The 16,117-nt window shown below is 38.8% G+C and overlaps 2 protein-coding genes across 2 annotated transcripts; one reads left to right on the top strand and one right to left on the bottom strand.

Annotated features, from left to right (window-relative positions):
* Positions 1-1,266: 1,266 nt before the first annotated feature.
* Positions 1,267-2,804, top strand: LOC117271819 (chymotrypsin-like elastase family member 3B). Its single transcript, XM_033650256.2, has 7 exons — positions 1,267-1,376; positions 1,481-1,652; positions 1,733-1,858; positions 2,027-2,163; positions 2,267-2,409; positions 2,495-2,647; positions 2,733-2,804. The coding sequence occupies exons 1-7, from the start codon at positions 1,337-1,339 to the stop codon at positions 2,748-2,750; spliced, it is 789 nt and encodes a 262-aa protein (XP_033506147.1). The 5' UTR covers positions 1,267-1,336; the 3' UTR covers positions 2,751-2,804.
* Positions 2,791-13,926, bottom strand: wrnip1 (WRN helicase interacting protein 1). Its single transcript, XM_033650246.2, has 7 exons — positions 13,263-13,926; positions 10,593-10,787; positions 9,313-9,551; positions 7,062-7,276; positions 5,691-5,846; positions 3,572-3,651; positions 2,791-3,481 (listed from the first exon to the last, which is right to left on the bottom strand). Exons 1-7 carry the CDS (start codon positions 13,890-13,892, stop codon positions 3,200-3,202), a joined length of 1,797 nt encoding a protein of 598 aa, XP_033506137.1. The 5' UTR covers positions 13,893-13,926; the 3' UTR covers positions 2,791-3,199.
* Between the last annotated feature and the right edge of the window lie 2,191 nt (positions 13,927-16,117).

The raw sequence follows: 16,117 nt of genomic DNA, 5'->3' as shown, positions 1-16,117 counted from the left end.
CTGCGGCACCAGTGCTCACAGCGACAACCTTTGGCGAGGAGTGTAAATTACTTTTATTCATAGACCTATCTTCCTTTGGGTGTAATAGGCACTATTGAAACTAATCCCTTAAAATAACATTCAAAATATGTCCAGTCATTGAAAAATAAATATATAAATATTACAAATAAAAGAAAATAAAATTTTAAATAAATAAAGAAATAAATAAGGATTTCGAAATGCCAAGTATTTTTCGAGGGGTACATAACTTTCCCCTTAATTTACACAATCATATTGAACATTTATCCAGTTCCTTAATCATCAATAAATGCTTTTTAAAAGACGTTATATATCCATTAAGTTCTCAAACAGCCTTAAAAACCGAAGCCCTTAATTTAAGTGTAATAGATTTAACGGCGTGCATGACTTTCCTTAATTAACACAATACTTTGAAATACCTGACAAATCCCTTAATGATCAGTTCAAGGATTTATTCATAATTAAAGAGGCTCAAAAATGTCAAAATCAAAACCCCTTAAAAACAGCTTCACTTTGAAAGTTACTGAGCAAGTTAAGTAGGGGGTTTAAGGGGTACAATACTTCCCTTAATTTACATGTGCATTTTGGATATTTATATAATTTCTAATCTTTATTAATACATTTATCAACTATTCAAGGGCAAAATTCAAATCCCTTAAAAACATGTACATTTCAAAAGCCTTTAACTTAAAAGTTAAGTGGGTTTCAGAGGGTATAGAACATTTCCTTTTATTTACATGGTCATTTGGAATATTTGTCAGTCTTTGAGTTATTATTATCATTATCATTATTATTTTGTTTTACGCTGCATACATACATTTATCAAGGTCTTAAATTTTACCCCTGAGATCCAGAGATCCTGTGAATGGTCCATCAGTGAAACCAAATTGGCTAAACCATCATTTACTAAGCCCCTTAAATTGCTCATTTATTTGACAAATTCTCTCTTAACAGATTATGTAGTCCCTCCATCCTAAAAATCTGGTAAAATGTAGAAGTAGAAGCATATAGTTATACTTTCTAGGCTCTGTGTAAGAATTAAACACTTCCTCTTGTTGCGTAAAATAATCTTACATTTGATGTGGCCTCAACAGCTGTGGGACCCTAGGATTGTTGCCAACTTTCAGTGTGTGCGTTATTTGGATGTCTCAGTTGTGTACATACTGTATACAGTCTGATTTTCAGCAGTTATCTGACTTATATGTTGGCTCACACCTGGAAAACATGAGAAAAACTCCCAGGCTGTGTCTGGTGTCGTCTGGACTGCTGCCCATAAATAGCTCTGCATGATAAACCGGCTCTTTTGGACAAATAAGAGATGGAACTGGTACTTGTGCTCCTCCTGCTTGTTACAACGGGTGAGTTAATAAAACACATTCATTTACTGTTAGAGTTGGAGATAAAGTTAATACATGAGGTGAGTAAAGCAATCTCACTGTTTCTGTCTCTCCCTGTGTTTAAGTGTCTGGGTGTGGTGTACCCAGCTACAAGCCCAACACCGGCCGCGTGGTGAATGGGGAAGAAGCCCGTCCATACAGCTGGCCATGGCAGGTTTCTCTGGAGTCATTCTTCCCCACTTGTGGTGGAACTCTAATTGCTCCTGACTGGGTCTTGACTGCTGCACACTGCATCACGTGAGGAGAAATTTATTTGTGGCATTTATATCAGATTAACAATTGTTTTCAGATATTTACTTTAAAAACTTCCTATCCAGATTCCACACATACAGGGTGGTTCTTGCTGAGCATGACATGAACAAGGAGGAGGGACCTGAACAGTCCATTATGGTGGCGAAAATGTTCATCCACCCCAAATGGAACGACAACTGTGTGTCTTGTGGGTACGTTATCATTTACATCAGTAAATATGTCCTTGGAAAAAGCCCTGAGAGTTTCTAAATGATTGCTGTTGAAAAAACAGGCACTCAACGTCATTAAGCAAACTCTGGGCAATTTAAAAATATAGCTATTGATATGTTCAATGCTTTGTGTTTCCTCCTGTTATGTAGGAATGACATTGCCCTGCTAAAGCTGGAGAAAAGTGCTGTTATCAATGACAAGGTCCAGCCGGCTTGCCTGCCACAGCATGGTGCCACTCTCGCCCACAACCAGCCCTGCTATGTCACAGGCTGGGGTCGTCTCTCCTGTAAGGCCTGCTGCCAAATCTGCTAACCCCCAGCTCAATATTTAAAAATCAAATATATTTCAGATATTACTAAAATGCCCACGTGCTATAATTTTCTCTGTAGCCGGTGGTCCTCGGGCGACTACACTCCAGCAGGCCCTACTCCCTGTGGTGGATCACACTGTCTGCAGTCAAAGTGACTGGTGGGGCAGCTCAGCAAAGACAACTATGGTCTGTGCAGGAGGAGAAAGCAAGTCAGCCTGCCACGTGAGAAACAAGCACACAACTCCATGCTTTGTGTTAAACAACACCACCATTGTCTGTTGCTCTAATATCTGTCATTACCTTCCAGGGCGACTCTGGAGGCCCACTGAACTGTGAGGGCAGAGATGGTAAGTGGTATGTGCAAGGAGTGACCAGTTTTGTGCACGGAAAGGGCTGCAATACTCCAAAGAAACCCACTATGTTCACCCGTGTGGCCACTTTCATACCCTGGATCAGTGAGGTGAGGGAAGACACAAATGGCATTAAGCAACCATATAATATATACAGGCTATTTACAACCTTAATCTTGTGTTATTTCCTTTCAGACCATGGCCAAAAACTGAAAAAGTCCCCACGACCAAAGAAGTGACTGGACAATAAACTGTATAATGACATTATATTTGTGTTGTATTTTATCAAAATATATACAGATTATAAAAAAATATATATATAGCATTCATGACATAAAGAAACAAACATTTTAATCAGTTTAAACACACCAACATATACGTATTTAATGTCGTGAACATCTGATTAAGGTTGTGTATATTTACTGTATGTAACTGTTATTTATTTGAACAAATTAAGGGCTTAATTCTTCTTTGACCATTACCAATCATTAGTTAATGAAAAGACATGTAAACGTACTAGCTGTCACTTTGAGTTAACATCAGCAGCCATATAAAACTTAGATTATATCCCACCAGCTGATCATTTAACAAGATTGTTTCCATTCAGCAGCTTTGGCTTTTAACCTGTTACCGCAGGCTGTGTCAGTCATTGCATCAGATCCTCACGGGTCAGAGGGCGTCCAGGTGAAGAAGTTGATCCCCTGCAGCTCATCAGGTAAGTACTCCTGCTCTACAGTGCCGCTGAAAGCTGGGTTATATTTGTAGCCCTTAGCGTAGCCCAGTTGTTTCATCAGCCTGGTGGGGGCGTTGCGGAGGTGCAGGGGGACGGGAGGCAGAGGGCCTTTGTGACTCCTCAAACAGACTTTGACATTAGCATAGGCTTTGTAGACATCCACAGATTTGGGTGCTCGTGCCAGATAGATTGCACACTGAGCCAAGATCACCTGTTGACACCGGGATAGACTATTGTAAGACTGACTGAAAATCAAGTGGACATGACTCAAAACTATCACTGACTGGTCAGACGAGCCTACCTCACATTCAGGCATCCCGATGAAGTGACAGGCTTGGAAGGCTGACACAGCCTGAGGAAGAGCGGACGGGTCTGCCATTCCTGAGAGACATGGGACAAGAGACGGAGGCTGTCCAGTCAGACTGCATTAAAAGACACATTTTCTTTCTCAATACTTCTCTGTAAACATTTCAGTTGAGTCCAAATTTTCTTTCCTGTAATAAAATAGTACAACCTATTTCCATGCAGTGTTCCCATATAATGGTTGGGGACATTCCAATAAGCAATTGGCCAGTCAGAAAATATTTAAAGTGTACAGGTTCACCAAGCTATGTAAAGAAAGTGAAACAGTACGGTTCAGTTGTGCAATCAAAAAAAAAAAAAGATTTGAGAGCAAAAGTATCAATATTGCAAGTAAAAAATGATTGATTAAAAAAATGCAAATCCAAAAGATTTCTTTGCGAGTCATTTTTTTCATTTGCAAGTAAAAAGTTGAACCTGGTGGGCGGGGCCTAAACTGAAAGCTGTAAGACAGATCTCTATTGGCCAGTCTCGATCAGAATGACAGCTTGCAAAGCAACATGGGAGTTCTGTAGCTCACGGGGAATTCAGTGCAGGAGCTGTGGCGAAAATCAATGAGCAGGTACGTTTAAACATAACTAATAATAGCAAGAATGTTTTATTTGAACTGCTGCATGTAGATTGCTTTTGTTTAGCCAGGGCAGAACTATTCGACGGCGTAACGGTCAATACCGTCGATGCCCTGGGGTGTAGCAGTAATGCTGACTGTCGAACGTTTCCAGTGGGAAAGAGGGAATCGTGGGTGTAGCCCGCTCTGGAGCCACGTCAAACCCACCAACAGAAACTCTTCTCTCATCCATCAGTGTAGGCCCCGCCCATTAAGTGCAGTTGCACTTGCAAGCAAAACTTTAACTCACAAGCAAAGAGGACTGATTTGCAAGCAAAACTTTTTAACTTGCAAGCAAAGAAGACTGATTTATAAGCAAAATGATAACATGTTTTTATTGATTGCAGTTCAAGAAATATGCTCTCAAAACAGTTTTATATGATTGCAACAAAAAGACACAAAAATACCCCCATACTAGCTACTTTATTTTTACTTTTCAAAACAATGTTAAATGGGACCTATTATGCTTTTCTGAATTTTGTGTCTTATATGTTGGATGCTCAAATTAAATGTGGCCAAAGTTTCAAATAATGAGGTAAAAGCAGTTTAGAAGTAATCTCTGTGAGCAAAAACCTATACTGTGTTTCCAACTGTTTCCTTGGCTACAGTATGATTTCACTGGGTGATGGATTTCTTTGCTCCAGACACACCACTACAAGTATTAACATTACATAGCCAGCACTGCTACATGAAGCTATATGCTGATGTCAGGGATGCCAATGTTGTTATTTTTGCCCCCATTTCAGATCATATTCCTCCTGGAACATTTCAGGTTGTATTTAAAAGCTTTTATTGTTGATTTTTGTGCCACTATTCTCCGTCACGGTCATTCCCCTGGCTACAAAGACAGAGATGCTGAGATACAAAAGACCTGGAAATGCTGACCAATTAGAGCACTTTTTGAGAGACAGGTGCTAAAATGTAGTGTGTCAGGCAAAGGGTGAATCAGATGTTCCAGCACAGACAGTGTGAGAAAAACGAAAAGTGTTTTTTGAACATTAAAGCATGTAAACATGTTCTAGTAGAAACCCAAAATACAAGTATGAATGTGAAAATGAGCATAATAGGTCCCCTTTATAAACTGTTGCAATAAGTTGTACTGAGTACAATAAAAGCTTAATAAGCATGATAAACAACTAATAAAAGTAATAGAAGATTAACTCTGAAACAGTGAATTTACTAAACTGAATTTAAAAGAGTTAATAAATCAGTCACAAAAGACTTTGACTTAAAAATAAGTTATGCAACCTTTAGTTATGAGCTGGGGTTTAGGAACAGTTATGAGGCCCCTGTTTGAAGAAGACAGTCTTCATTCTGGCTTAATTGAAGCTACCCTCTGAATAATGTTAGCAAGGGCACAACCCTGCAGAGCTACACACACAATCAGTACAACATCATCTAAAGCTTGTAGCTAAATATAAGTCGAGATGACATAATGGATCATTTCACTCACCAACGTCCTCGCTGGCAAAGCGAACCATTCTGCGAGCCACATAGAGAGGATCCTCACCGCCCTCCAGCATGCGGCCCAGCCAGTAGAGAGACGCATTCTCATCGGAGCCTCTCATAGACTTATGGAGCGCTGAGATACAGTTGAAATGCTCTTCACCTTTTAGTGACACACACACAAACACATTTAAACATGTGGCAAGAAAAAAAAGAAGCATCTTTCTGTAACTTTCATGAAGGTCGGAAGAAACAAACACAAAGGAACAGAAAAATGAAGACTGATCAGACGGTATAAAGCCATAACCAAGGGCACTGAAGGGTAATTAAGATGATTAGTCAAGCTGAGACACAGTTTCATCACCCTGTGAAGAAGAGGAACAGTAAATCTCAATCTTTTGGGACAGCTGATGTGTTATGTAACAGGACACCGTGGATGGGCCGAGGATGAAAGAGTGAGTGGGAGAGGGGCAGGGTGGGTGAATGTTTGGAGTGACTGAGACTACAGTATGTAGATATTGTAACCAGGAGAAACAATAAATAAACATTGATTTAATACATTACGTAGCTAATACAATTACCTTTTAGTTTTATGGATTTACAGCATACCAGTTCAAGCAGAGTCATAATTTTATATACAACTTTGTAAGCACATTGGGGCTCTGCTTAAATGTGTGTACTGAGTAACATGTGGAACTCCTAAGCAACCATAAGCACGGCTATAAACACCCCCAGGTTACACACATTGTTGAGGTTTCTCTTTTATCTCTTATTATTCAGTACATTTCAAATGAAAGCCCCATGACCGGACAGTGATCACAGCTTCTGGAAAATAATATAACAGGGCTATTAAGCCTAAAACCTTGAGATACTAAGATGTTATTTAAAGTAAAGATATTGGCGGCAGGTGTTTTACTGAAAATGTTGAGAGGATTCAAAGATGTAGCACTATGTTAATGTGCAGAAATACCTTTGTGAACTGCGTTACAGTTTCACTTCATAAATTCAGGTGTTGTCTGAACAAGCCTATGCTCCAGTCGGCCATAAAATTTGCACATTTTAAAATGAAAACCTTGTGAAAGTCATAGTGAAATGGAGATGAACATTAATTACCCAAATTAACAAAACAACAACAACAACAAAAAAAACAAACAAAAAACTGTTTTTAAACTACTGCCGTAGCCAAAATTTCACCATCAAGTTGGAACAAAATGAATATTTATAACCTGTGTATTACAGAATAAGCTGGTAATCAGGAACCAACAATTCTAAGTTACTTTGGTAAATCTAAAGTGCACTGAAGTGGCCCACCACAGCTCTCAGATCATAGTGGTTCACACAGGCAACCTTCGGTTACTAAAAAACTATCTGGGCTTACCAGCTTTATCATAGAGAATATGGGACCTCTGAAGACCTTCCTTGATGTGCTCCTCCTTCACCAGTATTTCCTGAGAACCATCTTGTCCTGATGGCTGCGCCGAGCTCAGCTGGGCCTGAACAGCCAGCTGCAGACTGTTGAGTCCCACTCTCGCGTCACCATCACAAAGGTATGCGATGGTGTCCAGAGCTTTTTGTTCAATGAAAATCTTTGGCCTGAGAAAACAACAGATATACGGTATCAGTGACATTACTTTAAAACATAGTCCTTTTTTTGTAAGGAAGTAAGACATAAATATATTCCATATCAGATAATTACATCAGATGTCCTTGCCCAAGACCTCGTCACTGTCATCTCAAACCGTCCTTGTCGACAAGCTCTCGAGGGCGCCACTGTTTTTACCTCCTTAGAACCCCGAGCGCCTCAAATGGCGACAACATTTGAGCCATAGGCAGCTCTCCTCAAGTATTCACAGGAAGCAAAGCATCATTAATAACCCCGGTGTCTTCCTTAATGCTAGCACTTCAACAACCTTCAGACTGCTATGATAACTGCCCAGCGATAACCTTTTTTCCACGTACAGCAAAAACTGAAGGAGAAACAATAACAAAACACACACAAAAAACAACAAACTAGAATTACCGGCTTGTGTTTGTATGCTTCTGATGGTGCTGAGGCATAAAAAACACTATTAGTATTTAGGCAAAAGGTGGAGCTGCAAAAATTAATCAATTAACTGTCAATTATTTTTCTTATTTATTATTTCACCAACCAACTTAATAATGAATTAATTGTTTTGAATCATTTTTTAGGAAAAAAAGAAAAAGGGAAAATTCTCTGATTACAGCTTCCTGAGTCTGAATATTTTCTGGTTTCTTTGCTCCTCTATGACAGTAAACTGAATATTCTTGGGTTGTGGACAAAAAAAGACATTTGAAGTCGTCATCTTGGGCTTTGGGAAACAATGATTGACATTTTTTTTTAAACATCATTTTCTGACATTTTATAGACCAAACACGTGCGTAATCAACTGAGAAAAATAATCAACATACCCAGAAACGTGACCAGAAATCCTGAGTACAGCAGAGCTATCAAATCTAAAAATATGTTGGAATAATATACATTCAGTTGCCAGTATTTCTGTTGGGTTATACAGAGGTCTTTCTGTTATCTGCTCTCACTAATAATAGGGGTGTGAATCACATGTTTCGGCTTGATGCGATATTCCTATATTGATTTTTGGACAACAATATGATATTTGCTGATATCACAAAGTCTGCCACAATATGTTTTCTATTTGATTAAATTCAATTCAGGGGCATGAAACTGATATGAAATGATGTCAGTTGATATTCTTGTTGTCATTTTCTTGGTTGCTTGCCGTTGTCTATCTGGTACAAGGCCATCAGCACTCTTTAAATGTTAAGAAAGAAGTGTGCTAATGGTGACACAGATGGGCCATGGGCATTTCAAAATAAAGGCATATCTTAAAGATGACAAAATGTGTTGATGTTGCTTTGAATCAGTGATAACTGAATCAATATATCGATTGAGATCAATGTTTTGTTACACTCCTAACTGATAAATCATGCGGACAACAGCTGCTAGTGTACAGTAATACACTTCAGCACCAACACAAACTACAGCCTTCACAATGATGAGATGAGTTTAGTAGCCACCTCTTGATAACAGCTTCAACAGAAACATTATAACCTTCATGAAGGTAGGATTTATTGCAGGACTCTTGTATTAGCATTAGTTCAAGCTAGCTGTATCTAATAAACTGGTAACTGAGTGTAATTGTATTCTGAGCTGTGTAACATAGGTTACCATGGAGATTTATCCCGGATATTCTGGTTTAAAGCCCAAGTTAGCTGGTTAACTCTTTAATCTCGCAGCATCTTACAGGCCCACGTTTCAGTGTATCCAAAACAAACAAAACTCTGACCAGTCTGGAGTCCATCATCATCACATACCGTCCGCAGCCAGCAGTTAACAGCTGTCTTATTGTCTACAACTCATATGCAGATTCTTTTCTGTCAACATATCAGACAAGATCAGAGCTGAGTGGATTGCTGTGGCTCCAGCAGCTACTTGTACACCCCTCCCATTTATTATCTAACTGGACCCACTAAGCCAAAAACAGAAGAAGACAACAGGCATCCCACTCAACCAAAGGATTTTGAGTGGTCTGGTGATACTTGGCGATGTTGTGTGACACTGAGAGATCAGTCAGCAGAGGCACGCTTACTCATGTCCATTTGACTGGTCTCCATCTGTAAAATTTGCCAGATCTTGTCCCAGGACTCTGATCTGAAGTGTGGCCAAGGCCCTGTCCAGGATCGAGCCCATCGCCTCCACAGAGAGCTTCTCCAGAACCAGCACCCTGCATCTGCTCAGCAGGGCAGCATTCACCTGGAAGGACGGATTCTCTGTGGTCGCCCCGATCAGAGTCACCGTCCCGCACTCCACGTGAGGAAGGAATGTGTCCTGCAGATGCGCACATGTATTGAGAGAGGGCAAAGGAGAGGAAACATGGGAGGAAAAAAGTGACTGTCTGAAATGACGAGACATTAAGAGTAAGTATTTATTTGACTACTAATGACTGAGCTGGGTAACACAGGGATTACTGTCATGTAGCACAAGACTACACAAAGTCTAAAGATTGTTTTCTACACTCAGCAGTTTCCAAGGTTAAAGAAAAGGAAGCAAGCAGAGCCCTGAACGAGCTACTGTATGTTGCCAAATTAAGTGAACAAAGGGGCTCAACATCAAACCTAGCCTATTTAAATTTTGCAAATAAGTTACAATGATACAACTTAAAAACAACTGCTACCTGTGCTACTTATCCATTTTCTTAAAAACTCTTAATCAAGCAAGACAGATTCTATTTCTTCTTCTATTGACTCACTAACAGTAACACGTGTTTTCCAAGGATCAAACAAAGGATTTGATGGGTATTGTTTCAGAGAGGATGACCGAGTGTTTATTTCGAGTGAGCACATTCTCATAATGGAACAGTTAAGACAGGCTGTAAAAAGTATTTATATACCTGGACAAAACCAGGCTAGCAGTTTCCCTTTGCTTTCAGTCTACATGCTAAGATAAGGTGACCGTCTCTTGGTTGTAGCTTCATAGGTGACTGACAGATAGGAGAGTGTTATCAATTTCTTATCTGGCGCTGAGCAGGAAAGCAAATAGGCTTATTTCCCAAAATGCCATACTATTCCTTGGACCCTGTGGTGTCAGAAATATCAATTTATCTATACATATTGATTCTGAATATACCCATTTTTCTCAGTATCAATACACCAGTACCAGCTGAGCTTTCTTTCTTTCTCTCTTATTGTTAATATTTACGAGTCATTCTGCTGTTCTCTGCTATAAACCAAGAAAAGCTAAGTTGATAACTCTACTTTGACCTATTTGACACAGGCATTTGGGAAAAATAAAAATACTGGCTGGATTTAAGAGCAGCAGCTGCTGATATAAACACAGATCAGAGGACACGTTTCTGGCTCAATACTCCACCTGCTGGGATTTGTTGAAGCGGTGAATTTCATCGATGAACAAGATGGTCTTCCTCTTGCACAGTCGCAGCTCATTCTGTGCCTGCTTGATGACCTCTCGGACGTCAGCGATTTGTGCGCTGGTGGCAGAAAGTGTCACAAAACGAGCCGTTCCCTTCTTTTTACAGGCGCTGGCAATTATGTGAGCCAGAGTGGTCTGAAAGACAAAAAGACACGTACAAATTAAATGGATCAAAACAACTGCAATGCCTTTTGGAATCTAAATGGGAGAAATCATTAGCACCCATTTAGTATCTTTAATCTCCAGTTTTTGAGTCACTCGTTTAGTTTATCAAGTCGTATAATACACCTGTCTTCCTGTCTTCACTGTAAATTCTTATAACAAGCTCCAAAAATAACCTTTCAATTGTGAAACCTGAGAGCTGTAAGACACCTGACAGTGGGAGTTAAAGTGTTACTAAAGCATGTTGACGAAGTATGGTGAGCTGCTGTATGACAATCCGCCCCGGTAGCTTGGCATACCTAAGAAGTCATTAACATGCTGTATTTAGATCTGACAAAGAACAGTTCCAAGTACCACCCTGGTAGCCAGAGGATAAACTCTCTTTATTAAGTGCAAAAGAGGGAAGAGCAACACAAATATACACGACTACCACTGGCACAAACTGTAGCGTGGGTACTACTGCTTATAGGAACTGCTTATTGTAGTTTCATTTATCAAAAAAAAAAAAAAAAAAAAAAGCCAATAACTCATTGGTTCCCACCTCCTTTTTCTCAGTTTAAATAATATAAAATATCTTTTGCTTCTGACCTGTTTGATGGAAGCTTAACAAATAAAGTGAGACACTGCACAGATGCAAGTGTGCAGAAATCTTTTTTCACCAATGAATCTATTAATAAACTGAAAACAATCTATGTTGCAACTGATTGACATTTTCACCTAGTGATTAACTGATAAAATAATCAGCCTATTAGCCAGTGATCAAAATAATCTGTAGTTACAGGCCAAGTAGTCAGTTTATAATTCAGATTAATTGATTGTAAAAATAATCTTTGTTGCTGCCCTGTTGGCAGTGGTGTTGAATATCTTAATGGAATACATCACCAACAAAATGACCATTTGTATATCAGTTAGTCATGCCTTATTTTACCTTAAATTCGTGAGGATTTTGTTTTCTTGCATGCATCCAAGGAAAACAACAAACATATTGATTATTTGATTGATTGTAAAAAACATTTCACAGCAAAACTATATCAAAACATTAGTTTATAAACCATCACACAACGCGTGCGGCATAATCAAACTGTGTGCTCCAATATCCATACTACCATACCATGTATGTGCCATGTTCCAATACATAGTATGTCAAATGCAGTATGCCAAAAATACCAGGATGTTCTTCTACATCTGGTCTGATTTTGCAGTACGCAAGCCAGCATGCTTCTCTGGCTCTTCTGACCCACAATCCTCTGCACAGTGGGCGATACGTCACACTGACAGATGACAGTGCATTCAGGTGACTGATGACCAATCGATTAGTAATAATAGGAATATTAAATTGTTTAATTTAATAAAATAATCATAAATATAACCAACAACAAAATGGCATAAGTATTAAATAACAATGACAGAGAAATTTAAAGTTTATGTAATTTTACTATTGTGACTATAATACGTTAGAATCTGCAATGTATGCCGTTATACCAATTACAAAATAACATCAGAGCTGTGAACGGCATTTTGTTTCATCTCCATGGTAACAGATATACAAGTAAGAAGGTCGAAGTTCAGGGCATAACCATATGATGAAGTTGTGTGTGCTGATTGTGTGCATACTGCATGCAACAGTACGTACTTTATAAGATCAGCTGCAGTGCATACTAAAAGTAAAAAAAGTATGCAATTTGGAACGCACCCCAAGTCTAATTTATCCAGTTGTTTGCAAAGTTGTATTTTTTTTTAGCAAATATGCATGTGTTTGGGAAGCACTGAGCATTTGGCTGGATGAATGACAGTTGAATAACGAGTATGTGCCAGTTTGTAAAACAGCTGATTGATATAGTTATTGGTCCCCAATCCATAAATAAATACGCTCGCTGTTTTCCGTGGAGGCATGCAAGAAAATCAAAGTGTTCTTCACAAATTCAAGGCAACATGGCATTACTAACTGATATACAAATGGTCATTTTGAGGGTGAAGTATTCCTTTAAAGTGTCCTTTTGCTTAAAATGTGTTTGGCTTATTGTTACTCTAACTGGATGTTTGAACTTCACTTTGCAGAATGATGCATTTGTGATATTTAAAGTAATTTTTCTGTGCCCAAGACCTGTACAGATAAGCATGATTTGTGAAATCAAATTTTGGAGATCAGTCATTGTCTAGCATACAGCTGAGCTTACACAAGTGTGACATTGGACAATTCAAGCATACAGTGCACTGAGAATTTACTTTCTAGTGGTGTCATGTGGTTTGCATTCATATTTTTGTTTTTGTTTTTCTTTTTTAAATATAGGAGAATGAGTAGATGTAATTTTGACAAGGTAACTTTTTCAAAGCTTGAGAGAAAGCTAAAATGATGCAGTGCGTGTAAATCAGACAAGAAGGGAATTAAGGGAAGTGACTGAGGGTTAGGTGATGATGGATCATGGCTGCTTGACGTCACCGCCCCACCTTTCCGCATCCCGGCGGTCCCCACAGGATCAGAGATGGTACTTCCTGGGAGTCCAGAAGAGACCGGAGGAGTGTTTGCTGGCCCACAACTTTATTCTGACCAAAGTATTCCTCCAGTGTGTTTGGTCTCAGTGCCTCCGCCAGAGGCTTGTTAGTCGTTAGCAATGTACGTGGTGATGAATCATTTGTTGTCTTCAAACCCTGACCTTTGAACTCAGAGGGTTGGCTCCTCAGATGCTCTGCACCAGCTGGTCCTGGTTCTGCCTCGCGCAGCAAATTACGTTTAACTCCCTTGTTGACAGCAGAGCTTTTACTAAATAATGACCCATTCCGCTCAGTTTGAACTGCAGCCTTACTCTTGTTGGTCTGAAACAGAGAAAACATCGAGGATGACGGTGAAGCAGCCACAGAGGAGGAGCTGACACCGGGGCTCGGTGGTTCAGCCTCCGCACTAATGCGAGACTTCTTCGGAGGAGGTTCGCTCTCGTGTGTCGTCGACGGGCTGCTGTCGGTGACGCTTTTCAGCAGGCACACGTCGAGGTGTCCGTTAATCGTGGCAGGCTTGAAGTCTTTAAAACAAACGGGACATTGTACCGCCTCCGGTGCTGTAGCTGTCATGTCGGTCGCCATGTTGATTCCCGCTAAACTTTTGACCCTTAATCACGTGACCAAACACTGTTTTTATTTTAACCGTTAATTTTATTTTATTTTTTTGTTTTATTTTTGCATAATTATTATTCCCAGATGTGACTTAATACCTTCAATAGCTGAATATGACGTTTATTCAGATATTTATTTATTTAATTAAACTTTTTAGTCGACTTCCTGTCAGTTCTGCCTGTGTGCGTTCAAGTACGCATGGGACAGTCCGACATCTGGATATTTCTTCTCTAACTGATGTTTTCTAGTACGACGCCAGGCTACATGAAGACGGACATTGTGAAATTAGAGTTGTATTGACTTTGTGTAACGGTAAGGGTGGTAAGACTGGCTAACATTGCAAATCAAACGTGACTGTGACCAAAGAGCATGGATACCAAGAGGCGAAGCTCGCTATTAATTATGCTTACAATGCTACTCACCTCGTGATAGCTTGGTCACAGCTGCTTTTTCACGTTTGTGTAAAGCAAAATATAGACTTTAAAAAAAACAAAACGAGGAAAAACGGCCGAGATGGCATCTCTACATATTACATCCACTTATGAGAAGATTAACTTAATTACTCCTTCAAAATCACCCCATAAGCCAATCTACCAAAAAAAATAAAATAATAATAATAAAAAAAATCAATATTTTAACTAGAAACACATTAATGGCGACGTCACATAGTCAGGAATAAAGATTTATTTACAGTTTGTATAGTAAGGGGACAGTAATAATAATAATAATATATAAGCTATTTTAATATGATATATTTTAATGCTAAAGCAGTAATCAGTTCTGATATAAATGGTCCAAGAGGCCATATATAGGCCTATATATACATATATACATATATCTTCCCACGAAAACTGGCATGTTAAATTGATATTAAAACACTTTAAAACCTACACCTCTGTCGGGATCCTTCGGGAAACGGTGGAAGGCCAGGTGCGGAGTGTTCCACTGATAGTTGTTGCAGTTAATTGCACTACACTGTTTTCTTTTACTTTTTTTCTCCTCTGTTCTTGACATCTTGCATGTTATGTTATGTTGTATGGGCGCAACAGTCCAAGCTCAACAGTCCAAAATGGCGTTAGCGCCCCTAATGGCTGTTGGCAGAAATTCAACGGAGCTTCGGCTCTTGGTATCCATGCTCTTTGTTGTGACAGTTTTTCGTAAAACCAATCAAGGGAAAGTTGCTTATTTCCTAAAGGGTACATAGTGCGTGAACGCAGCAAGTCTATTTAGCTACGGAGTATGTCAAAGTTGATATTTAGTGAAAAATAAAAACAGAAATTAATGAGACACTTTCCAAATAAGCAATTTAACCAAATACTATATCAAATTTTAAAGCAATTTAGTAATTGATACGTGATTGACAAGGCAATGTGGACATCTATCCCTAGGACTACAAAGTGCTTACTGCGTGGTTTTTGTCAACTTTAATTTATTTGTAAATGTATTTTGTAATAACTATTGAAAAAATGAGGTCCTTATTATGGATGCTCCTTTATTACCTAACTCCAGGCCCTGTTCTGAAGAAGGTCCAGTGTCAAAAATGTAGTTTCAAGACATTAATTGTGTCCGTTTTGTGCTTATATGTTGCATATTACTATATTAATGTGTAATCAGATTACTTCACAGCATATCTGGGATAAGGTTACATCATAGAACACAATGTAGGTCTACACATTGCACTCAGAGTGTGAGGAAAGGTAACAGACTGTAAAGTTTAAATAGGTTCTATAAAACCCTGCCTCATTATAATGGTGTCTCTGTGTGTGTAAGGTTACATTTATTCTTGGTAATTGAACAGTAAAACGTGATGATAAGACTTTACAAATTTACAATTTGATTTACTTGAAAGATAGGTTGCATTACAAAGGGTGTATAAATAATATTAAACAATCCACAGATAGATTATTACACATACACATTATGAAATGACAACACAGTCTTATAAGAGTATTAAGTGACATTAACAAGTAGGAAGTTTCATTTACATTTTTATTAGATTTTCTATCAACTTTGTTATTTACAAACACTGTTATCATCAGCATGAACCCTCTATTTAACATGGTTTTTGGCTAAATATCTGTTGGCTTCAATTAATAAACTACTTTATAACCATGCAAGACCCTTAACCTTTCATACTACAATGGCTACAAGCACACAATATTGTGGTACTTTAAGTGATTTGGCATTTGTAGGTA

This window comes from Epinephelus lanceolatus, chromosome 12 (assembly GCF_041903045.1).
Source record: "Epinephelus lanceolatus isolate andai-2023 chromosome 12, ASM4190304v1, whole genome shotgun sequence".
NCBI classification, from domain to species: domain Eukaryota; kingdom Metazoa; phylum Chordata; class Actinopteri; order Perciformes; family Serranidae; genus Epinephelus; species Epinephelus lanceolatus.
Note: the sequence above shows the minus strand (reverse complement) of the source record. Positions and strands in the feature narration are given on the sequence as shown.